This window comes from Gopherus evgoodei, chromosome 1 (assembly GCF_007399415.2).
Source record: "Gopherus evgoodei ecotype Sinaloan lineage chromosome 1, rGopEvg1_v1.p, whole genome shotgun sequence".
NCBI lineage: Eukaryota > Metazoa > Chordata > Testudines > Testudinidae > Gopherus > Gopherus evgoodei.
In genome coordinates this window covers 163,971,908-163,994,430 of record NC_044322.1, presented here as the reverse complement: position 1 = coordinate 163,994,430, position 22,523 = coordinate 163,971,908, and the positions used below count along the sequence as shown (strand labels likewise).

The window sequence follows — 22,523 nt, the reverse complement described above, 5'->3', positions numbered from 1 at the left end:
TCCAACGAAAAACTGCAGAATTGGAATTAATTTGCAAACTGGACACCATTAAATTAGGTTTTACTTTGTGTTATGACCCATCCACTCCCAGTCTTTTTTCAAGCCTATTTCCCCATGCTAATATTTTCCCCTACCGTTACTCAGACCTTCTTGTCAGCTGTTGGAAATGGGCCATCCTGATTATCACTACAAAATTTTTTTTTTTTTTTCCTCCTGATAATAGCCCACCTTAACTGATTACTCTCGTTATGGTTAGTATGGCAGCACTCGTTTTTTCATGTCCTCTGTGTGTATATATATCTTCCTACTGTATTTTCCAGTGCATGCGTCCGGTGAAGTGGGTTTTAGCCCACGAAAGCTTATGCTCAAATCAATTTGTTACTTTCTTGGGTGCTTCCTTTTCAAGAATAACTATTAAAGAAAGCAAGGCTGGTCTAACATTTGATGGAAGACTACAGTGTAACAAAAAACAAAACAAATATAAGAGTTTATATCTAATTATAAAGAAGTGATTCTCTAGCACATTCTAAAAATTATCTGAAGTATAGTTTAAAAAGAGAATTTTTAAACAGGAGTCCACAAGTTTGACAGTGTCTTTAAGCAGATTAGGACACTGATAATTTTGGTCCCATAGAAACTAGTGAGAAGTCAGTTTCAAAGTTAAAACAACTTCATAATGTTTGGAGACAGTCTGACTGTTGGATATGATCAGAAATTTTGCAGTCATCTTGCTCAGGAGGCTGTGTCTCTTGTGATGTCATGTGGGTAGGATGGGTGACTTCATTGAAAGACAACATTCCCATATACTGAAACTGTGAGATATTTTTATAAACTCTCTTTAATTTTTTTTATTTTAAAATATTCCAAACTAGTAAATAATTAGCTCTAAAGTATTAGCCCACTTGGTTTTAAATGTAAGCTCTCCTCCTTCATAGAACTGTTTGGGGGTACCCTCCAGTACTCATCTGGCGAATATTTTTCTTATTTCCCAAAGTCTTGAAATAGTAATGGATTTAATAGGTAACTTTACACCTATTTAGTGTGGATATTTTAAAACATACAACAATGGTAGAGTGAAAGATTGTTAGTTGATCATCCAAATGAAACTCTTAATTGCTGTTCATTCTACTACATGGCTGTGATGGTTAAAACATTTATATCTGTTTGTTATATTACTGTGATTAGAGTTGAATAATATCTGTGTCAGCTTCATGAAAATTCTGAATAAATTATTCAGATTTATGATAATTTAACTCTTATAATAGAAAAAAGTTCTACTGTAGTAGCAAAAGGCTCCATGGCACTAAGGTGTAGGCTGAGGATGGCAGGATTTGGGTTTTTAGTACAAAGGGAGAATCATTTAGTCCTTGATTCAGCAAGGTACTTAAGTACACCTCTACCCGGATATAACGCTGTCCTTGGGAGCCAAAAAGTCTTACTGCATTATAGGTGAAACCACATTATATCAAACTTGCATTGATCTGCCTGAGTGCGCAGACATTCCCCCCAGCACTGCTTTACCGCATTATATCCAAATTCATGTTATATCGGGTCGCGTTATATCGGGGTAGAGGTGTACATGCTGGCTTCAAATATGTGCAGAATGTTACTTACTTCATTGAGATTGCTCACATGCTTGAAGTTAGGCACTATGCTCGTAATTTTAAGTACCTTGCTGAATTCAATTGGGACTTACATTTTTTGTGCAACAGTGGAAGCAAAAATAATCCATATTCTGTCTGAAATTTATTACTTTGTTTTAGCTTATTTCTGTTGATGAAAAACAAAACTAGACACATCCTATTTCCAGTTATAGAATATGCTATGATTGTTAAAAGCAAGAAGTTAAACCTGTTGTTCGGCTTTTGTTTTTTTCCCTTACCGTACTAATTTCTGCCTACAGATAAACATTATATAACTAAAGTTGCATTGGAAGACTGCAATTTAGTTGAAGAGTTTGAAGCTCAGAGTTGTGAAAACTGTATAAAGGTATGAAAAAAAACACTAAAGTGGATTTAAAAAAAAAGAAACGAGTAATCAAAGATAGTCAGTCAGTTACAGAAACTTGTAGGGAAACTATTGGCCAAAGATAAGTATTCCTCTCATAGGATCATATGCCAACACTTATTAGGAGTTACATGACTTTTAAGATGATTACACTGCTCCAGATCAATTAATTATGAGTACATTTCAACATTTGGTATACAGACAGACGACACACTTAAATATATATTGTTAAATGGTTTTATAGTTCTCATCACAGTTGGGTTAAATTCTGATTGGTTGCATATTTGTTTTTCTTGATCTTACAGAAAAGTGAATTTATGAAAAAGAGAGGAAATTGTGAGTTTTCCAAAGAGAACCTTGATTGTGCTATAAGCTCATACACTAAAGCCATAGAATTTTGGTAAGAACTAAGTCAACTAACTGTATCATCTTTGTGTATGTTACATTTTTATCTTTTTCCAAGTTGTCTTGGTTTGTTGACCACCCAATTAAAAATCAGATGATGCTTAACTGACTTACCACAGAGTTTTATCTACATTCATATTATTTCTGTTTCCTGTCTTAGTACTAAAGACACTTATCATTTGTGTCTGTGTTAGTGAAGTTTTAAAAAAAAATGCCCATGATTACTCATACTAGTTTAGCAACAGCAGCTCTAACAGTGTTGGTAGCTCTAGGGTAAATGGCCCTTCAGCTTCAGAAGCCACTTTCAGTGCTGTGTGTTAAACATGGTCCCATCAGAAAAACAGGATACACTACTGGAGCTGATAACTGCCTACAATAGGGCTCCAATATTGCTGGCACTAGTGGGGCTGAACCAGTGCTGGTACCAGTGGGATATTTAGGGGTTGAGAACGTGCTCCCTTCTTCTTTGAGTAATGTCCCATTTGGGTGCTCCACTTTTGGTTACTGTAGAGCAATGCCCCTGGTTGCAAGAATGGGGCTGTCTTCACAAAACACAACTATACGTATATTTTACATGCTGAGACAGCAAAGAACACCTCCCATAGTGCCCAGTGCTGTTGCTGAAAGTAAGGTTTCAGGTGTGAGGCATTGCACTGTGAGATGTCAGTAGGGGGACTGAAAAAAATTTCTGTAGCAGCAGTGCTTTTGGGCTCCTGTCTATAGTAGAGAGAAGCCTTTGTAGATTGTGCCAGTTCACACCTACCTGAGATCAAGAAACTATTTAGTACAAGCCAGCTTGTAAAATGGTTAGGACAGTGTTATGTGGAATTAAAACATAGTTTATGTATTGCATGCTCAAGATGTTCTCATTGTTTTCTGCAGCTTCTTCGTATGTGTCCAGCAATTAAAAAGATGCAGTATTGTTGTAGATGCTTGTGGAAGCCCTAGTTGCTCATAGAACCGAGTGGAGAACTATAGTCATAATCAAAAGACGACAAACTTGAGAACCACAGGCTGGAAAATAGCTTCCTTTATATGAGAGTGAGGAAGCTAATTTCCTTTCCCATCATTTTGGTATTCTGCTTTCCTCAGTAGTTAGGGGCAGTGATATGTTTGTTATTTGAAAAGTAACATCTTTATGAAAATTGTTGTTTTAGTGTTGGGATAGGCAACCTATGGCATGTGTGCCAAAGGTGTCATGTGAGCTGATTTTCAGTGTCACTCACACTGTCTGGGTCCTGGCCACTGGTCCGGGGGGCTCTGCATTTTAATTTAATTTTAAATGAAGTTTCTTAAACATTTTAAAAACCTTATTTATTTTACATACAACAATAGTTTAGTTATATAATATAGACTTATAGAGAGACACCACCTAAAAACGTTAGAATGTGTTCATGGCATGCGAAACCTTAAATTAGAGTGAATAAATAAAGACTCGACACACCACTTCTGAAAGGTTGCCAACCCCTGTTAAAGCATCTACAACTAAAACCCTATGGCCTGGCACTCATCAGTGTTTACTTTGCCCCTTATAATTCTTGCAGATTAGACATTCCTGTATTTCACTGGTAGAATGCTCCCTACTTCTGTAGTAAATAATAATAAAAAAAAAAAAGTATTTGTGTCTGAAGGCATCGTGGTAGAGCCTACAACACAAGGCTAGTCTTCCTCTTTCAGTCAGAGAATTTTGTTAGTTGTCAGTCTGCTGCAGGAGAACCTCCAGAAGAACAGTCAAAATAAAATAAAATATCTTCTTGTTTTCTTTGTTTGTTAATATTTCTTATGTTAAACGAAGTCCTAAGCAATAGTACAAGTCAGAAATGAAAAATCTGTTTTGCTGTTGTGCTGATTTTTGCTTCAGCTCCTTTGGATAGCATTGGATTGATCCAGGAACAGAGGAAGTTTACCGTAATTCATTCAAGAGGGCTTGATGGGATAATTGTATTAGGGCAGGGGTCAGCAACCTTTCAGAAGTGGTGTGCTGAGTCTTCATTTAGTCACTCTGAGGTTTCACGTGCCAGTAATACATTTTAACATTTTTATTAGGTCTCTTTCTATAAGTCTATAATATATAACTAAACTATTGTTGTATGTAAAGTAAATAAGGTTTTTAAAATGTTTAAGAAGCTTCATTTAAAATTAAATTAAAATGCAGAGTCCCCCGGACCGGTGGCCAGGACCTGGGCAGCGTGAGTGCCACTGAAAATCAGCTCGCGTGCCACCTTCGGCACGCGTGCCATAGGTTGCCTACCCCTGTATTAGTGTATTGTTCAGAAACAAGAATAAATTTGCCTAAAAAACATTAATTTCAGTACCAAATAAAGTGGGGTATATATTACAGTACAGCTGGCCTTTCTGCACCTCAGGCACCTTTTCCAGTCTGAAAAAGTGAAGTTGAACTAAGAGAAAATCATGGTAAATATACCCTCTCAAAGAAGTTCAGCAGAGCTGAGCTGCAGTTTATCTTCACCAATGCTTTGCTCCTGATATACCCCATTCCTTCCTCCCCTGAGTATTTAGATCTTTCTCAGCTGTTTTTAATGGGGAGGGGGAGGGGGAAGGAACTGTCAGAATTGACTGAGTTCTGTACGTTGGCCGAGATTATACATCTGAAATCAATGGGACTATTCAGATTAGTAAAGTTAAGCATGTTTGTAAATATTTGCTGGATTGGGTCACAGACTTGCACATACTGAGAAAATGAAGTGGTTGGGGAAGTTCATTGTGAAAATTTAAAATTGGTTTCCTTATATTAGTCATTTTATACTGTTCAGAAGTAATATACTTTTATTAACTGATACCATTTTAATAATTCCTTTTTAAGTCCTGAAAACCATCTTCTTTACGGTAACCGGGCTCTCTGTTTTCTTCTCACTAGACAATATGGGTAAGTAAAACATTTCTGGGGTCTAAAATGCTGAATTTTCCTGTAATTGCAAACTCTGAATTGACAGTATACTTAGTAAAGTAGTATTTTAATCCCTCAAAGGTACAATACTTGGTTTCCTGAAGCAATAATGGCACAGTATAAAGCAGACAGGATAAAATTGGCTGTCTTCAGGCAGACTGAAAATAGCTGATTTAAAAAAAAAAAAAAAAAGGGAAAAAAGAAGTGTGAGCTGTGTTGGCATCCCAGTTCTTTGTTAGGCTTTGCATTTAAATTTCATCTTTAACCTTCAATTTTATTGCTGTTTGTCTGAGCAGAGTCTTCCAGCAAATGTGTTTTATCTTGTGTGGTTGAACTTCCATTCATTTGAAAGGAATTCCACAAGGAGAATATGATGTAAACATCTCAAGTTCTCTATCTTTCGAAAACATGTATATTTTGAATAGATATAATTTTGTAGCAAATACAAACTAAAGCTTATTTGATCTTTTCCTCTAACCTTCCACCGATGCCAGTGATCCCATCCCATCTCCTGATATACCTTACCCCTGCTCTGATCCCCTCCATTTCCATGATGCTCAAACTCACTCTTATCATGCTCCCTTCCCTGGTAGCACATGCATGTTTTAGTTTATCCCATCTTAAAAAAAACAAAAACCCACTGTGACCCTACCTGCTGCTTTAGCTGTTGCCCCTTCTCCCCTTCATTTCCAAATTACATGATTGCATTGTCTACTCCAGCTGTCTGGAGTTCCTTTCCTCCTATGCCATTGTAAACCCTCTTCAGTCAGGCTTGCTTTCCTTCCACTGAAACAGTTCTTGCCAAAATCTCTAATGAACTCTCCTTGGTAAAACTCAGAACCAGTACTCTCTCGTTGCCGTCTTTAACTTTTGACATTGTTAACCATGCTCTTTGTTAAGCCTTGTTTTCACTCTGCTTTCATGACTGTCTTCTCCAACCACTCCTTTAGCTTTTTATTTAGAATTCTCTTCATTTCCCCCTGACTTTCTGTGGGAATCCCAAAGGGGTCTTTCCTTCTCATCTCCTTTTCTTCCTAAGTGTTCCTAGTCATAAATATGACTTCAGTGTTTTTATACTGATGACTTAGATTTACCTCTCCACTCCTGATCTGTCTCCTGTCCAAGCTAAAAATCTCATCTTGTGTCTCTAGCATTTCTTTGTGGATGTATAGTTGTCAGGTGAAGCTCAAGGTCACCAAAGTAGAGATCTTGATTTTTCCCGCATACAAGCCGCCTTCCCTCCTGCTTTTAGCCACCATAGACTCAATTTCCCTTTCACTCAAGACTATAATTTGAGTGTCATCTTTGATTCATCCCTCTGTCTAGATCCTCACATGCGAACTATGCCTAAATCTCGTTACTTCTTCCTGCATAAATCCTCAAATCCTTCCTTTCCTTTCTATTCACACAGCTAAATTTCTCACCCAGGTCTTCTTTTATCTTGCATCTCAGTCACTGAAACGTCCTCCTTTCTCGTGTGAACAAATCCTGTCTTGCCCCATGTATAGCCATTTAAAATCCTGATGTAACAGTCAATTTTGATGGCTTGTTTAGACCACTCCAACCCTTCTTTGCATTCCTCCATAGTCTCACCTCTTCTCCACTGCATCAAAATACTTGTTTTCACCTTTAGTGTCCTTTCGTATGATATCAAGATGTTGAACCCTGCATCTAATGCACAAATGATACCTGTCTTGATTGCCACAAGGCCACCTTATTGTCCACTTTCAGATCTCTCCTTACAAGTCCTTGATGGCTGTAAAAAAAACTTGATGGTTAGGCACCTGGTGTGCTGTGCTTCTTATGCTAACCAGTATTATCCTATTATTCCTTTTTAGTCCCCCTCCATGAGTTTGTTATATACACCTGTTGTCTATAGTCTTACACTTAAATTAAAAGTTCTTTGGGGCAGGAATTCTTTCTTTGTTATGTCTGTACAGTATCCAGCATAGTGGGGCCCTGAACTCTAGGTATTACTGCAATACTAATACATATATATATATATATATTTTTATTTTTTTTAAGGAGAGCTCTTATTGATGGAAGAAGGGCTACTGTTTTGAAGCCTAATTGGCCAAAGGTTAGTTTAATGTAAATTTGGCATCTGTCTTTACAGTAGAAAGAAAAATATGTCAGGTGGTCTAAATAAAATGTCACAGTGTCTGATATGAGGGCACAATCCTTTTAGATGCAGAGTGTTCTCCACTCCAGTTAGCTCTCATTGAAGTGGCAGATGCTCAGCTCAGTGATCAGACTAAACTTTTTAAAAAAAAGATTAAAAGTTAGATTGAGAGAGATTTTTAAGAATATTATTGGGTGGTGTTTTTGTATGCATGAGCCTGGAGGGTAGAGAATATATTGGATATTTTAAAATCACAGTTGTGATAAATAAAACATAGCATTATAATATGTACAACATATTATAATAAAATATGCAGAACAGTGAACAAAGTCTCATTCCGAAAGTTAAATCTAAAAAGACTTGAACAATTGTGTAATTGTCCATATTTAAGTGCAAAAGTGGTACTGGGGTTTAGGGAAAGGCATCTTCACTTTTTTCTCTGAAGCCAGAGATGAGATACTAGACATGATGGATCATTAGTCTGTTCTGATGCGGGAAATCTTGTGTAACACTGGCCATTCAACAGTTGGCTAGAACAGATAGTAACTTGTATGTTACTGAGTATATCAAAACTTTAACTTGTTCAATCTACTAAGACACACTTTTGTATATAGATTAGTATTTTTCTTTTTTGAAAGAATCATAACTTTATTAAAATATTTAAATCAATATTCATGTTAGGGTCATTATCGCTTCTGTGAGGCTCTCTCGATGCTGGGAGAACATGAATGGGCCCTCGAAGCTAATGAGAGAGCCCAGAAACTCTGCAAGAATATTCCTGAGCGAGTTAAGGATCTTATTCTGCAAAACACAAAGTTAAGGAAGGAAATGGAAGAAACTAAAGGTAGCCTTTTCTGTATTCAAGATATTTTCTGAATACGACGAAGTATCTTAAACTGCAACTTTACTTTCAAATGACATTTTTCAGTTGCTGGATCAGTGCTTTCTGTGTTAAATTTCTATAGGTCTGAAAGTGAGTAAACACAGAACAAAGAAATCATTTTTTGAGAAAAAGTAAGTTAAAGCCAGATTTATTTTTATTTATAAAAATTGACTCAATTAACTTAAAGTTAATTTAATGCTTGTTTAAATAGTACAGAGCACAGAGTTTACTTGAATTACTACGTTATACACCAACAAGTAAAAATAAAGGGGAAGAGGCAAGTATCTGAACCCAGGAGTATCTAATGCTTGTTAATCAGAATGAGGGGTAGTCTTGGAGGAGTGTAGGAAACAAAGGAATTAAAAAATTATATTTCATTTGTTTTGTGCTCTAGATTGTTTTCTTTAGTTTTTTAGTTTCCCCAGGTTATAAATTGTAAATCTAAAAAATCCTGAAAACTAACTTTCCTTCTATCGTTGTTGCAGTACTGTAGCTATTAGGAAAGCAAATTGGGAAATATGTTACATTTAAAGAATGAAAAGTCTTGATTTAGATTCTGCTAAACCACAGAAATTCCCCGGGGGTTAAAACCATATTAAATCCTAGATATATGGAGTAATTGAGCACCAGTCATATACATGTATTAATCATAGATTAATTTTTAGCATCACTGAAGTTTAGCATCTACCTCTGTTGGGCAATCCCAGGCTAGTCAAATGTATCTTTTTGGGTCTGTATATAGAGAACAAGACAGGATTTGACCCATCAAGTGTTTTTGTTCCCCCTCCACCTTAGTCACTGTTTATTTAGCTATGTTATAGTGCACGCATATCGACTAAGCTTTTTTCTGTAAAAAGATGCATTGGATTTTATTGTTTCACTTGTAAGCTTTATGGCATGTGCCATTATAAAAAAGAATGCAGCATCTGTAATTAAAATCAGTTTTCTATAAAAATTAATGACCTGAACAAACTTCCTTCCATAACCTCCTTTTCCGTATTGCAAAGGCAACATTTGCGTGCACTCTTTATAGAAAACATCGCTTTATTCATAGAATCATAGAATATCAGGGTTGGAAGGGATCTCAAGAGGTCATCTAGTCCAACCCCCTGCTCAGAGCAGGACTAATGCCCAGACAGATTTTTACCCCAGATCCATATTTGATTAGAGGTGCTGGCCACTTAGTTCTTTTCTTGCTGGTCAGTAGTCTGGTAGCTTGGTTACATGGCCACCTCTTTAAATATGTCTAAGCTATCTGTGATTCATCTATCTATGGGGATTTTTTGCAATGCATATACAGTCTATAGTCTTAAGTATTGCCTATATGACTTACCAGCACCGAAAACATCATTTTATTTTCCTTAGAGAATGTGGTTCTTCACGGTCTGATTTATTCACTTCTCAAGAATCAAAAGAAATGGACAAAGAAAGGAGGAAAATCCAAGCAGACTCTAAAGACCACAGCGGTCATCAAAAACATCATATCAAGGTAACTTTAATCTTTACATTGTACTGTTACTGATTAGAAATTACTGTCAATAGCATGTGCTTTATAAAAATTGTGGACTTTCTTGAAAGACACAGTTTGTATTACTGAGTCTTTAGAAACTGTCTCAGAAGCTTTGATAAACTGGAGCTGACAAAACATGGCTCCCTACTCACTATCCCAGCTTTGAGTATTAGGTGACCATATGCCAGTGGTTCCCAAACTTTAACAGCCTGTGAACCCCTTTCACTAGCACGTCAAGTCTTGCAAACCCCCTCTTAAAAATGAATATTTCCAGGGATTTTCTCCTTTACCTGAGTATAAATTATAAAAGCAGTGATATTGGAAATATAAAATTTGTTTTATGACATGCTTATTACACACTGTTATTAATTATTATTTATCATTACAGTATTTTTATTACATTATGAAAACAGCAACATTCTTCCAAGAATCTCACTTTCATAGCTTGTATCACTTTGAATAAGGCTCGTATGTTTCATCAAGGAGTATCTAAACTTGTTCTTCATAATAATTTTAAAAACAACACTAGCTGCCTATTTAATTTAAAAAACAGCAAAAAATATTCACCTCCTTTTCTGTTTCTTATAAGGAGTCTTGAAGTTTAAATCTCCTAAGGGTGATAGATATGCTTGCTTTGATCTGCTTAGCTCTTGGAAGTCCAGGGGCTGCGGGCTGCTGGCCCCATGCTGCCCGGGGTCCCTAGGGATAGCTCTGTCTGCCATTAGGAAATTTTTTTACAGAGAACTCCCTGTAACATTTTGTGAACCCCCAGGGGTTCACGAACCCCAGTTTGGGAACCACTGCCATATGCCCTCCTGAAGGGCTAGCACCTTTATTCAGCTCATCTGGCCTGCTGCATCATGAAGCTGAGTTCAGTGCAGATTTCTCCCTGATGCAAACTGTGTATATAGCCTTGTCCTTCTTTCCTGATTTGAAGGAATGGTTGGAAATTGATTGGATAGGGGTGGAGTTTGGTGCTGGGGAAGAGAAGAGACTCCCAACTGGAGTAGACAGGGATTGTTTGGGGCTCATTGGAAGAAAGAATCCAAACTGACACTGCCTCAGTGGCCAGAAAGCCATCCCTACTTGCCTCCTGGCACAGTCCAACCTTCAGCCCCAGGAGTTTGTCCAGTCATTATGTGCTTAGTGAACAAAAATGCAGTATTTCCAACCTCAAGCATTCAAAAAAGTAGTTTTGATTTGTTGTCCTGTTTCTGAGTTTTCAGTGTGCATTCAGGTTACATTTTTAAACTCTTTTCCGCAACCATAAAAGCTATGGGTAAACATCCTGGTCCAGTTGAAATCAGTGAGTATCTTAGCAGGATTTCACACCAGATACTTTTTAATATGAAACCTGAGGTACTCATGCTTTAATGTGATTCCAGGAGCTGGAGAGTTTAGTAAAACACCAAATACCAAGACCGATTTGCAATGAAGCTCAGGTGGGAAATTCCGGTTCACATCGCTGGAAACAACACTGTTTGTACCTGAGCAGCAAGACCAGATATTAGATAATTTTTAGAGAATAGATAGGAAAGACTGAAAACAATTTGTAACAGGACACCTAGTACTAACTTCAGATGTAAACCACTGGCAAGTGTGTTGTAAATTCCCTAGAAAGCAATACCTTAGTAACATATAGAAATAAGTAATGATGGTTGCAGAGTAAATCTCTGTGTTAAGAATTTAGGCCCGGTATACTTCAGTGGGAAAAAACATGGCAGTGTAGTTGTTCCAGTACAAACCTCTAGTGTAGATGGGAATTGTAAAGGTTCAGTTTATCCTGTCTTGCAACAGGGGTACTCTTGGTTGGTACAAATCATATTACACTAGTGTGAAGTGTGTTTAAACTGTTGGAAATACACCACTGGCTACAAGGCCTGGGATAAACAAGGCCTTATTTGCTCAGCTCTCGCTAGGACCGGATTAAAGCTGTATGCTCAAACTTAATGAAACTGAACAAAAAGCTTTTACTCTCTGAAGGCATTCTTTCCTTTCAAATTCAGCTTTTCTGCCTCTTTCTGACTCCCTTCAACATTATCAATTACTAGAAATTAGCAGGTTAATTATGCTGCATACTAATGAAGACATCATGATTCACAATGTGGATCTAACAGCAGTGTAAAAATACATTGGCCTACTATGTAAACGTGGAAGAAATTCTGCCTAGCAAAGTGAAAACGAATCTGGCTGGAAACAAGGCTGAGTCATTTACTGAGAAGTGAAACCGTATCAGAAGAGCAAAGAGTAGCAAAATAGAAAGTAAGATTGAGCAATGAATTGATTGGAATGCTCTTATTGAAAAGAGGAAGTATGATGCACAGGATAAAAGGAGGACTTGAAAGCTTCAGTTCTTATGTATTTGTGGGTACACTGCCTCTTGTGAAAACGTGCCACCTGTTGTTGAGCTAGGAACATCTTTGTAAAATAGGTCAGTATACATTGTGTCCTTTAAACCGATAAATACTTTCTATACTACTGAATTAAAAAGGAGTAATATTCTAATGTAGTTTAGATAGTAAAATTAATATGAATTTGAAATTGAATTTCAATAATACATAATAATACAGAAAGGAAACAAGTACCTTTTGAAACTCGATGTCCTAGAAAATGGTGTGAATTTCAAGAACTAGTATAAAAGAGGAGTTTTCGTTGCTTGATATGGGAGAGAGAGACTATCTTATTTCAGATAATCAGTGTTGCAATAAACTGACTGTGACAAACTTTTAAATATTCTTTAAGCTACTGTTCAAAGACTTGGTATGTCTTAGCAAATTGTATAGTTGTATCCATGCAAAATGTAGGTGGATAATATTTTAAACTGTCCTCTAATTGTTTTATTTAAACTACAGCTAACTATATGCAAGTGCAAATATTTGGCCTTATCATGCATACATAATATTTTGGGGGAGTTTGTAGTGAGCATCTTGCATGTGTGTGTGGGGCACTGGGGTGGCAACATTTCAGTTCCTTTATGAACTATAATTGATTATCTGAGTTGTGTATACAGAAGCTCAGTTATAACACTGGATTAATGTAAATTTAAAATTAAACTATAATATTTTAAAAGAAAAAATGGGAGAGAAATGAGTGCACATTGGGGGGGGAACACTTGTCAATGCACTATATGTGCTAAGAGATTCAAATTACTATACATTGAAAGAGCATTTTCAAACTTGGCCGTTCTCATTTGAGGACAATGTACAAGTCAAGCCTAATTTGAACTTTCAATTCAGGTGACTAATTTCTAAAAAAATATAAAAAGCATATTAAAATTTTCATAGGGCATGGTATTTTTTCTTATGTAGTAAAATTCCATTTGAGCTGCTAATTTTTTTTCTTCAAAGAGAAGTTAAATTTGACTGAAGACAAATATTGGAAAAGAAAAGAGTTATGAGGGGGAGAAGTCTGGCTGAGTTCAGAATCATGAGGAATACAGTCTTCACTCTGTTCCATAATATGAGAACAAAGAGGTCACTCATTAATATTAAATAAGCATAGAACAGTACCACGTGTATTCCTGAAAACACTGTTGTTTGAAAAATAGCCCTCCTGGTTTAGGTGTGAAAGAATATAAAATACAGCATGACTCTGTTTGAAGCAGAAAAGTCTTCAACTTGTATAATGTAAAGGCTATCAGGGAAGGGAAAAAAGCACGAGTGTAGAAGGTGAACAGCACACATTTATTTGCTTGCTGGATAGGCTTTTTGAAAACCTACTGTTCCCCTTAGAAGATAAGGGGTCAATATTGGTTTAATGTGCAGAGTTGGAAATTTCTCCGTAGAATAAGGTGCATTGTAGAATCCAGTCAAAGTTTCTTAAACACTGTGGTTACTGAGCAATAGTGTAACTGAAGAAATTGAAGGGACGATCTAGGCTCCCCCTTTTATGTTCCCTTTGTCTCATCTACTCTCCACAAATTTAACCCCCAGTCTGTCTTTCCCCTCATCCTCACCCTCCCCACTATGAGAGTTGACCTGAGGGTTGTCATACTGAAAACCCGTAGATGTCTAGGGTTGCTGCCAGAGCAGTGCATCTAGGAGCTGGGATGCTCAACCTCTTGGTGGTCAGTTTCCCCATTTGCCTTCCCCCTCTTAAATATCACAGAAGCCTTGGAGTGAGCAGAAAAATGTGGGGGAGCTGATACATTAGAGACTGAGGAGCACAGCCGTGCTGTTCTGACAGCTGCACTAGTCTAAACTTTCAGTGAGGAGATTAAAGGTATGAAAGGGGGAGCAGAATGACCCCTTGTGGACAATTTAACTTTGATTGGTCTCTACATCTTAACAGTATCTTCAGTTTTCATTTAAAAAAAAAAACAGGGAAATTTAACTATTAGCATTTTATTTAACATTTTACTGTTTTCTTTGTGTGCTTTTAAGTTTGGGTGTTTGCTTTTAGCAACCTAATCATTTTTAACAACCCTTCCCCAAGCAAATTAACACTTACCAGCCAAGGTAATACCTACACAACCTTACCTCTGACATGCCACATGCGAACAATATCACTCTAAATTTTTGTGCTTCCCCATTCCTAGCAAACAGTGAACAATTATACTACAAACAGAACACACCTTACTAATAGCAACAAAATGTAGTAAACATTCATTATTACAACAACAACAAATATCTTAAAAATGACTAAGGTTCCAAAGGCAAATGGCTCCCAAAACAAAATCACATAAACTAGGAAAGAGAATCATTCCACAGAATCATTGCCATCTCTCATGAAGCAGAGTTATGATTGTCTGGATGTCACTTGGGGACTTTGATAATTTTTTATTTGCTTACAGTAGGGATAGTGTGGGGTTTCAGAGAGGATGTGTATGTATGAGAAGGTGATGTGAATAGGTGTATGGCTTTACCCTTGCTTTCCTTGTTTTCATTGTTTTGATTTGGGGAGTGTTTGCCCATAGCAAGCAAAAATACTTTTATAAAGTTTTTTATATTTTTGAATTCTTGTCAATATTAATATGCAATCATGACTTCTATACCTGTGGCACTGCGAAAAGTCTTGAATTTTAGAGACAGCCTTGAAGATCTGAGCTACCAAAAGTAGGGTGGTGTGAAACCTGCCAAATTGGTGATAAAATTAGAATCTGACTAAATATCTTCTTCCCAATACATTGTGATTGGATGTAGCTCATGTGGACATTTAGCTGAAATACAATACTAATAAAGCAAACTATGTAAGGTAGAAGCTTGTGTTGTGCTATTGTTTTAGATTGCCCGTAAGTATTCTGCGTGTTTCATTGACAGAGGCAAGTCCCAGCTGGTAACTTAAAGAGACTGCAGTCTAAATTTTAGATGTGACACAGCAAGTGGGAGTGACAAATGTTAGGGAGAGATGAGAAAGAGGACAAAGGTTGCAGTAGTGCAGTAATGCAACTGTGCTGCTTATGCAATGTGCACACAATGATCTGTCCATCGAGCTTTTTAATTAAAAAAACCAAAATTGGTATTTTTTTCACTTGTAATGGAAGAAATAGTATTTAGATGAAGTGACCAAGAAAGTTGTGGGAGAAACAGATGAACAGGGCTTTGAGGCTGGCTCAGTGGTAGAGTGGAAGAGGTGGATAGAGGGTTATGATATTGGAACAAATATTTAGGTCCTGACCCTGCAAACGCTTCCGTATGGATTGACTGCATAGATATGTGAGGCCCCATGGACATTAGTGGGTTTGTTCCCACATAGAACAGCTCGTAGGACTGATGCCTTCGTTAGCTATCTATACTCTAATGCAGGGGTGGCCAACATGTGACTCCAGAGCCGCATGTAGCTCTTCAGAAGTTAATATGCGGCTCCTTCCATAGGCACTGACTCTGGGGCTGGAGCTATAGGCACCAACTTTCCAGTGCTCACTGTTCAACCCCTGTCTCTGCCACTGGTCCTGTCCCCACTTCTCCCCTTTCCACAAGGCCCTGCTGCTTCCCGTCCCCTTCCCCGAGCCTGCCACACCCTCACTCTTCTCCTTACTCCCCCGACCTGCATCCTGCCTGAGGCACAGGGAGGGAGGGGAGGTGCTGATCCGTTGGATGGATGGATGGCAGGGCAGGGGAGTTGATGGGGAGCTGCTGACACAATACTGTGGCTCTTTGGCAATGTAGATTGGCAAATTCTGGCTCCTTCTCAGGTGCAGATTGGCCACCCCTACTCTAACATATTTATAATGAATGAGAACATAAGTGAGTTACTTTTACTCACCACATTTGATCTCTTAATTTTACTTTTTTTTTAAATAAATTTGTCCCTATTTTAGTGCTTTTAACTGTTGATACCATAACCTATTTTTAATATTTTATTTCTTCAGATAATATTTAATTATCTGTAGCATAAACATCGTTCTAATATGTCATTGAAACTTAATATTTATCTAACATGTTTTCTGTGAAAAATCTAGTTTGTTTATTTGTTGTTAGGTGTCTACTGATGCTATAAGTGCAAAAAGTAAAGACTGGTCTTCAGTGCTTCCATCAGGTGAGTTAATTTTTAATTGCCGGAGTTAGCTCTAAAAGTAATGGAAATTTAATTAGGGCGTGTGTTTCTTCTCTCTCCCCACCCCCTTTAAGTAACTGTGCCACTCAAACAGATTTCAAAATACTATATACCTAAATCTCAGTAAACTGTCATTTGTCTTATGTTTTCTCCCATTAATTGTCATACTGCTCTTCTTATCCAGCTGTCTCCTTCCTGTTTTATTCATCCATTGTTAATTAAATCTTACTCATCAGTATGCATTTGGAATTGAAAGTGGAACTAAACAGACGAACGTAAATGAGTCACATCTTTAGACTATCCCTTTGGACAGGAGATGGATCACTTGGTGATTACCTGTTCTGGTCATTTCTTCTGAAACAGTGGTTCTCAATCTTTCCAGACTACTGTACCTCTTTCAGGAGTCTGATTTGTCTTGTGTACTCCCAGGTTTCACCTCACTTAAAACCTACACCTCTACCTCGATATAACGCTGTCTTCCGGAGGCAAAAAATCTTACTGCGTTATAGGTGAAACCACGTTATATCAAACTTGCTTTGATCCACTGGAGTGCGCAGTCCCTCCCTCCTCCCCGAGCACTGCTTTACCGCATTATATCCGAATTTGTATTATATCGGGTCGTGTTATATCGGGCTAGAAGTGTACTTGCTTACAAAATCAGTCATAAGAATACAAAAGTGTCACAGCAAACAATTACCGAAAAATTGCTTACTTTCTCATTTTTTACCATATAATTATAAAATACATCAATTGGAATATAAATACTGTACTCACATTTCAGTGTAGTATATAGAGCAATATAAAGAAGTCATTGTCTGTATGAAATTTTACTCTTCTGACTTCAGTAGTGCTTTTTCTGTAGCCTGTTGTAAAACTAGGAAATATCTAGATGAGTTGACGTACCCTCTGGAAGACCTCTGCATACCCCTGCGGGTATGTTTACCCTGGTTGAGAACCACTGCTCTGAAAAACCTGGCGTTGACCTCTGCTGTAAAACAGGATATTGGGCTAGATGGGCCTTTGGTCTGACCCAGTACAGCTGTTATGTTTGGTGCAAGATTAGAATGCACCATTTTTCTTAGTGTGCATGTATAACTTTAAGATACATAATGATTTCAAGATACATAGTTTACTAATCAATACCAAAATCAAAGCCCAACATAATTAAAAAAAAAAATTGTAATTGGGGAGAAAAAGCACTCTAAGTTGTAGCGGTTTCCATGTCCCTCCCCCCCACCCCCCAAACCCTTAGTTGTTTTTGAGTTTAGACAATATAAAAAGGTATGATGCAATTCAGTGTTTTATACTTACTTTCCACATAAACACTGAGGCATAGCTCAACTAAACTTTTTTTTTTCTTCTGTATATTGGAATGAGGCAGGTTACTAAATGAAGAGTAATCTCAGAATAAAGACACTGCATATAGGTAGAGGAAAAAGTAGAGAAATTGAGGAATAGAGGATGTTCACATAACTGTCAGTAGCTGGCTATTTTGAGGTCCAGAAATGTTTCATCTTATAATTATCTGGCTTCCATTTGGAGTAAATTAGAAGCTAAACAATCAAGGGATTCAGTGTGCAGAGAGCACATAGCTCTCTAGTACTGACCCCATACAGACTAGCAGTCACTATCCATTCCTTATAGATTCCATAAGTTTTTGAATAACAACTTGAGTTTCTTGCACAAACAAACAAAAAAATTTCTTTCTAGAGGATCATCCCCATCTCAGGGGCATGTCGGGGTGGGGCTTCTGTTTCTGTGCCAAAGATGGAGATTTTAAGAGTTATGTAATTGTCCTCTTCAAAAAGAATCTGCTTTTCCTAAATGTAGTTAACAATGTTGATATTTCCTGGTAACAGTTGTAAGTGGTTGAGGAGGCAAGAGAGTGGCTCTTGGCAATCAGAGCTTGTTCTTGTTTAAAACTGTTATACAGAATTGCAAACATTCCTGATTGCTGAGTGAAGTGTGTGTGTTTACAATATGAGGGCTTGTTCCTGCAAGGCACTGAGCCCTCTAGCCTGACCATGCAAAAGTTAAATACGTGCTGCTTCTTTAAGTAGTGTCTCTATGTGTGCTCCGTTATAGGTGTGCGCAGTTCCTCGCCCGCTATGAGGCTAGCCAGCATGCACAGGCATTTCCCTCTCAGTTCCTTCTCAACCAGTCCGTTCACGGATCATTAACGCTCCGTGGGTTTGCAAATTTAGCTTCATTTGAAGCTTTTTTTTCTTTAAGTACTTTTGGTTTTTCAGTTGCCCTGCCAAAAAAAAAAAAAAGACAAAAAGAAAAAGAGAAGAAAAAGAAAAGAAGCAAGAGTTTGCTTCCCACCAGTCCTGGGACCTCCTGGACAAGGTTATGCCTGGCTCTCTAGGCTTCAAGAAGAGTCTGACCTGCAGGGTGTTCCTCCTGGAAACAGAGGGACACTTGAAGTGCATTCGCTGCTTGGGGGAACAGCACAAACCACAAAGTGTGGTTTATGCCAGCAGCTAAAACCCAAGTCCAAGAAGAACTGAGAATTGAAGCTTAAATTCCTGCTCATGGAGTCGGCCCTTCAACTGACTGCAACCTTTTATGTCAAAGGCAGGTGATTCCAAGGAGACAAGCCACTCACTCAAGACCTTTAAGAAAAGGTCTGAGTTCCCGCAGTGAACCCAGATTGAGCTAGAAATGTTCCCCAGCTCCATCCATATCACTTGTACTATCGGCACCAAAGCTGAGTAGACCAACTACTCAGGGCTCAGAAGGTACTGAGCTGACAGAGCAAGTCGGTCAGCCCAAAGACCCAATAGGCATCGGCAAGGAAGCTCCATTATCGAGAGGGTGTGAAAACCATAAAAAATCCACCCTGTGGCAGGCCACATCATCTTGTCAACGGCACCAACACTGGTGCACATGGCATGGGTGGACCATTTGGTCAGGCCCACGTTGCTGTCTCGGTCAGTACAAGCCAATCAGCAACGACAGCTACTGGCACCAATGCTCTTTTCACCGACAGAATTCTGGTGCGCATCTGGTGTCTCCGTATCTGATATACTGGACTTATCTATACTCAGCACCATAGCCCCGGTACCGAGCTCCCCCAGGGCGTTGGAATTGATGGCCTCTCTGTGCTGTGCACTGCCCTTCTACTCAGAGGTGTCGAAGAGTGAGCAGAGGACCTGGTTTCCCAACGCTCCTCATACCCGCCATACGGGTCTCAACTCCAGCATGTACAACAGGTATACCGCCTGCTAGCCCCTCAGTCTCCATGGTATGGGCATCCTTGGTATCAGCTGCCAGCCAGCTACCCCCAGTGGCCATACTGGGACCAGCCCAGAGACAGAAAACCTCCAGGGCTCCCAGTGTGATACTCTTTCACCAGTAGCATCAAGGACCACAGAACCTCCCATACAACTAATGGAGGAAGTCGACCTTTCAGACAGAAGGAGAGGGCACTCTTCAAGCCTGTATATTGTTCTCCTTGCCTGATGAGGCAGTGATGCCTCCTCCACTATCCAAGGTGGATGACTTCAAGTCATTTCAGGATTGGTCCAGGTGGTTGCAGAAGCCCTACAAATTCAACTACACGAGGTGACTGAACACTACCACAGACAGGTAGATATTCTACATACTTCACCTCTGCCAGAGTGCTCTCCCTGTGAATGAGGTGCTTCCATACTCTGCCAGAATCGTATGGCAGACCCCAGCCTCCATCCTGCCAATGTGTTAGTGGGTGGGCAAAAAGTACTATGCTGGCAAAGGGCACAGAGTTCCTGTTTTCTCACCTGCCTCCGAACTCTATTATAGTGGACTCAGTTAATTCTAGGGGCCGTCAATACCAATCTAGGTCCACTCCATCTGAGCAGGATGGAAAATACTTATCCTTGTTCAGCAGGAAAGTGTACTCATCTGCCTCTCTGCAGTTTCGGGTGGCTAACTACCAGGCTTTATTGGCCAAGTACACCTCTACCTCGATATAACACTGTCCTTGAAGCCGGAAAAGGTAGAAAGGGACAAGTCTGGACAAGTTTGGGAGTAGTGAAGAGATGTGATGAAGTAGGATTAGAGGGAAGAGATGTTAGCTGGCATAGAATTGTGAAGTATTGCAAGGACTTAATGCAGAAAGATCCTATAAGGCAGTAAAGAGATCTATGGATGGGCAAAATCATGGTCAGGAGGAAAATTAATATTGACAGCTGTATTTGGGTAGTCTGGAGGGGCAAAATCTGAGTATCAAGAAGGCTAAGGAGACTTTTGTAATAGCTGAGTCAAGAGAGGCCTAAGGCATGAACCTGGGTGCTGTTGAGAGAAAAAGTTAACCCATTTTAGAGATGTTGCAGAAGAAATAATGGGGTCTAGTGAAGGATTGAGTGTTTGGAGGAAAGAGAACATACTAAGGCTAAGCAGATAATAGGGCTGTGAATTGCTGTTCCTTAATATGAATTTCTTAGAAAATGTGCCTAGCTTTTCATTCTGTGCTCTTTAGAGTTTTTAAGGGTTTTGTTTTGTTTTTTCCTTGTAAGTGTCTGTAGTACAAGATATTCTTTGTATTAATACTGATTTTGGAGGAAGTATTTAGCTTGGCCTTGATTTGGCAGGAGGAGTTACGCTGTGCCTGTCTAGTTACAGATTTTAGGTGGGTAGAGGGACTGAGTGTTCTTTTCCGGGTTCTTTGTTCAGTGAAGAGCTGTGGCTTGTGGGAGATTTTATATAGGACCCTTGTGCCTCCATTTCTTTGTAATTTGCGTTTGGCATCTTTTCTTTTCAGTGTTGTTTACATGTATTTTTTTGAGTGTGTTTGTCTTTCTGTAGTATATTTTTGTTCATTCCTAATGACACTTCCTGTCAGAGTTAGTGTTACTTCTGGTAAAGCTTTAAAGTGTTTCAGGGGTAAGTGCTTTTTCAATTACATTTGAATACGTTCCCTATGGATATGTTAAATAAACTTCAGCAGAGGTTTTTTTATAGTTTTGTATTTTAAAAACAAATTGAGATAATAAGTAAGTATTAATACTCTGTTAGGCAGTGGTTGATCTGGATGATCAGTGGAAGGGGGGGAGGCATATATTATACAACGGAGCAAGTTGTTTTCCTTTTAATTGTTGTCTTTTATATTTTAAATATGAAATGCACTGAAGATAAAATAGAATCATACCAATTGGAATGTTTTTTTCCGTTTTTGGACTTAAGTTTGTGTTGCACTTAATATTGTGGTGTTCTTTTCTATATATGCTTTTTAAACATTAGAAGAAGATGGGTCATTACAAACTAATTGGGCAATTAGCAGGACAAAGGTACAAAAACTGTTTTAATGGGGTTTTGGTTATGTTTTTTTAATGTTTGAATGCAATATCAGTTTCTTAAAAGAAGACTCCAGTATAATAATGAAAAGAGAATTTAATCTGTACATTAAAATGCTAAAATAAGGATATACATAAAACACTGATTTTCAGACAGGCTCTCACTTGCTAGTTTCCCAAAGGCTACAAGTATGAGGAAACTCTTGTGCATTATTATTTGTAAGTGTCACACTCAGTAAATATTTGAACCTGCACCGTGCAGAGCTCCCACAGACATCTTAACTTTAGGCTCCTATTTTTTAAAAGGTTTTGGTTTGTTTGTTTATTCTAAAGTTCATAATTATTTTATTAATATATTGAAAGCCTAAGTAACTTTTCATTGTTAACACTGAGGTAATTTTTGTTTTGAAGTGACAAGATTTTATGCCACTAAGAAGTTGTTAATAAAAATATTAGTCCCTGATGTTGCAAACACTTATGCATTTGTTTAACTTTTAAGTACATAGATAGTCCCACTGGACTATTCATGTGAACACAATGGTGTACTGATTTGAGTATTTGTAGAATCCTGGTCTTAATTTTCATGTGTGTGTTGTTTTTTTTTACCTATAGCACTTATATTAAATTCATATAAAAGATGCCACTAATGTATAATATATTCATTATACATTTTCATCTAAAGTTGCAGGAGCACATATTTTCAAATTAGTTTTACAGCACCTCAGCCTAATTTAAATCAGTGATTTAAAAAAATCCTCCTGGAGTACTTCAGTGAATTAGAATAAAGTCTATCCTCGCATTTGGTAAGCCTTTTATGCAGTTGTGATCAATTATCCTTTTTTTTGTTTGTTTAAGGAGGAAACCCTGATTTTCATAACTTACCATGTTATGAAGAACCCTGGCAAAATCCAGCACTT

At 38.1% G+C, this 22,523-nt stretch overlaps 1 protein-coding gene across 9 annotated transcripts in view; it reads left to right on the top strand.

Annotated features, from left to right (window-relative positions):
• Positions 1-22,523, top strand: part of TTC3 (tetratricopeptide repeat domain 3) — a 161,991-nt gene that overhangs the window by 47,406 nt on the left and 92,062 nt on the right. For all 9 annotated transcript variants that reach the window (XM_030577844.1, XM_030577826.1, XM_030577810.1 and 6 more), the window contains 8 exons: positions 1,904-1,989; positions 2,313-2,407; positions 5,237-5,299; positions 7,346-7,400; positions 8,124-8,286; positions 8,408-8,456; positions 9,691-9,814; positions 16,255-16,312. In XM_030577844.1, coding sequence (XP_030433704.1) covers positions 1,904-1,989; positions 2,313-2,407; positions 5,237-5,299; positions 7,346-7,400; positions 8,124-8,286; positions 8,408-8,456; positions 9,691-9,814; positions 16,255-16,312 — 693 coding nt within the window. The remainder of the gene's footprint in view (positions 1-1,903; positions 1,990-2,312; positions 2,408-5,236; positions 5,300-7,345; positions 7,401-8,123; positions 8,287-8,407; positions 8,457-9,690; positions 9,815-16,254; positions 16,313-22,523) is intronic.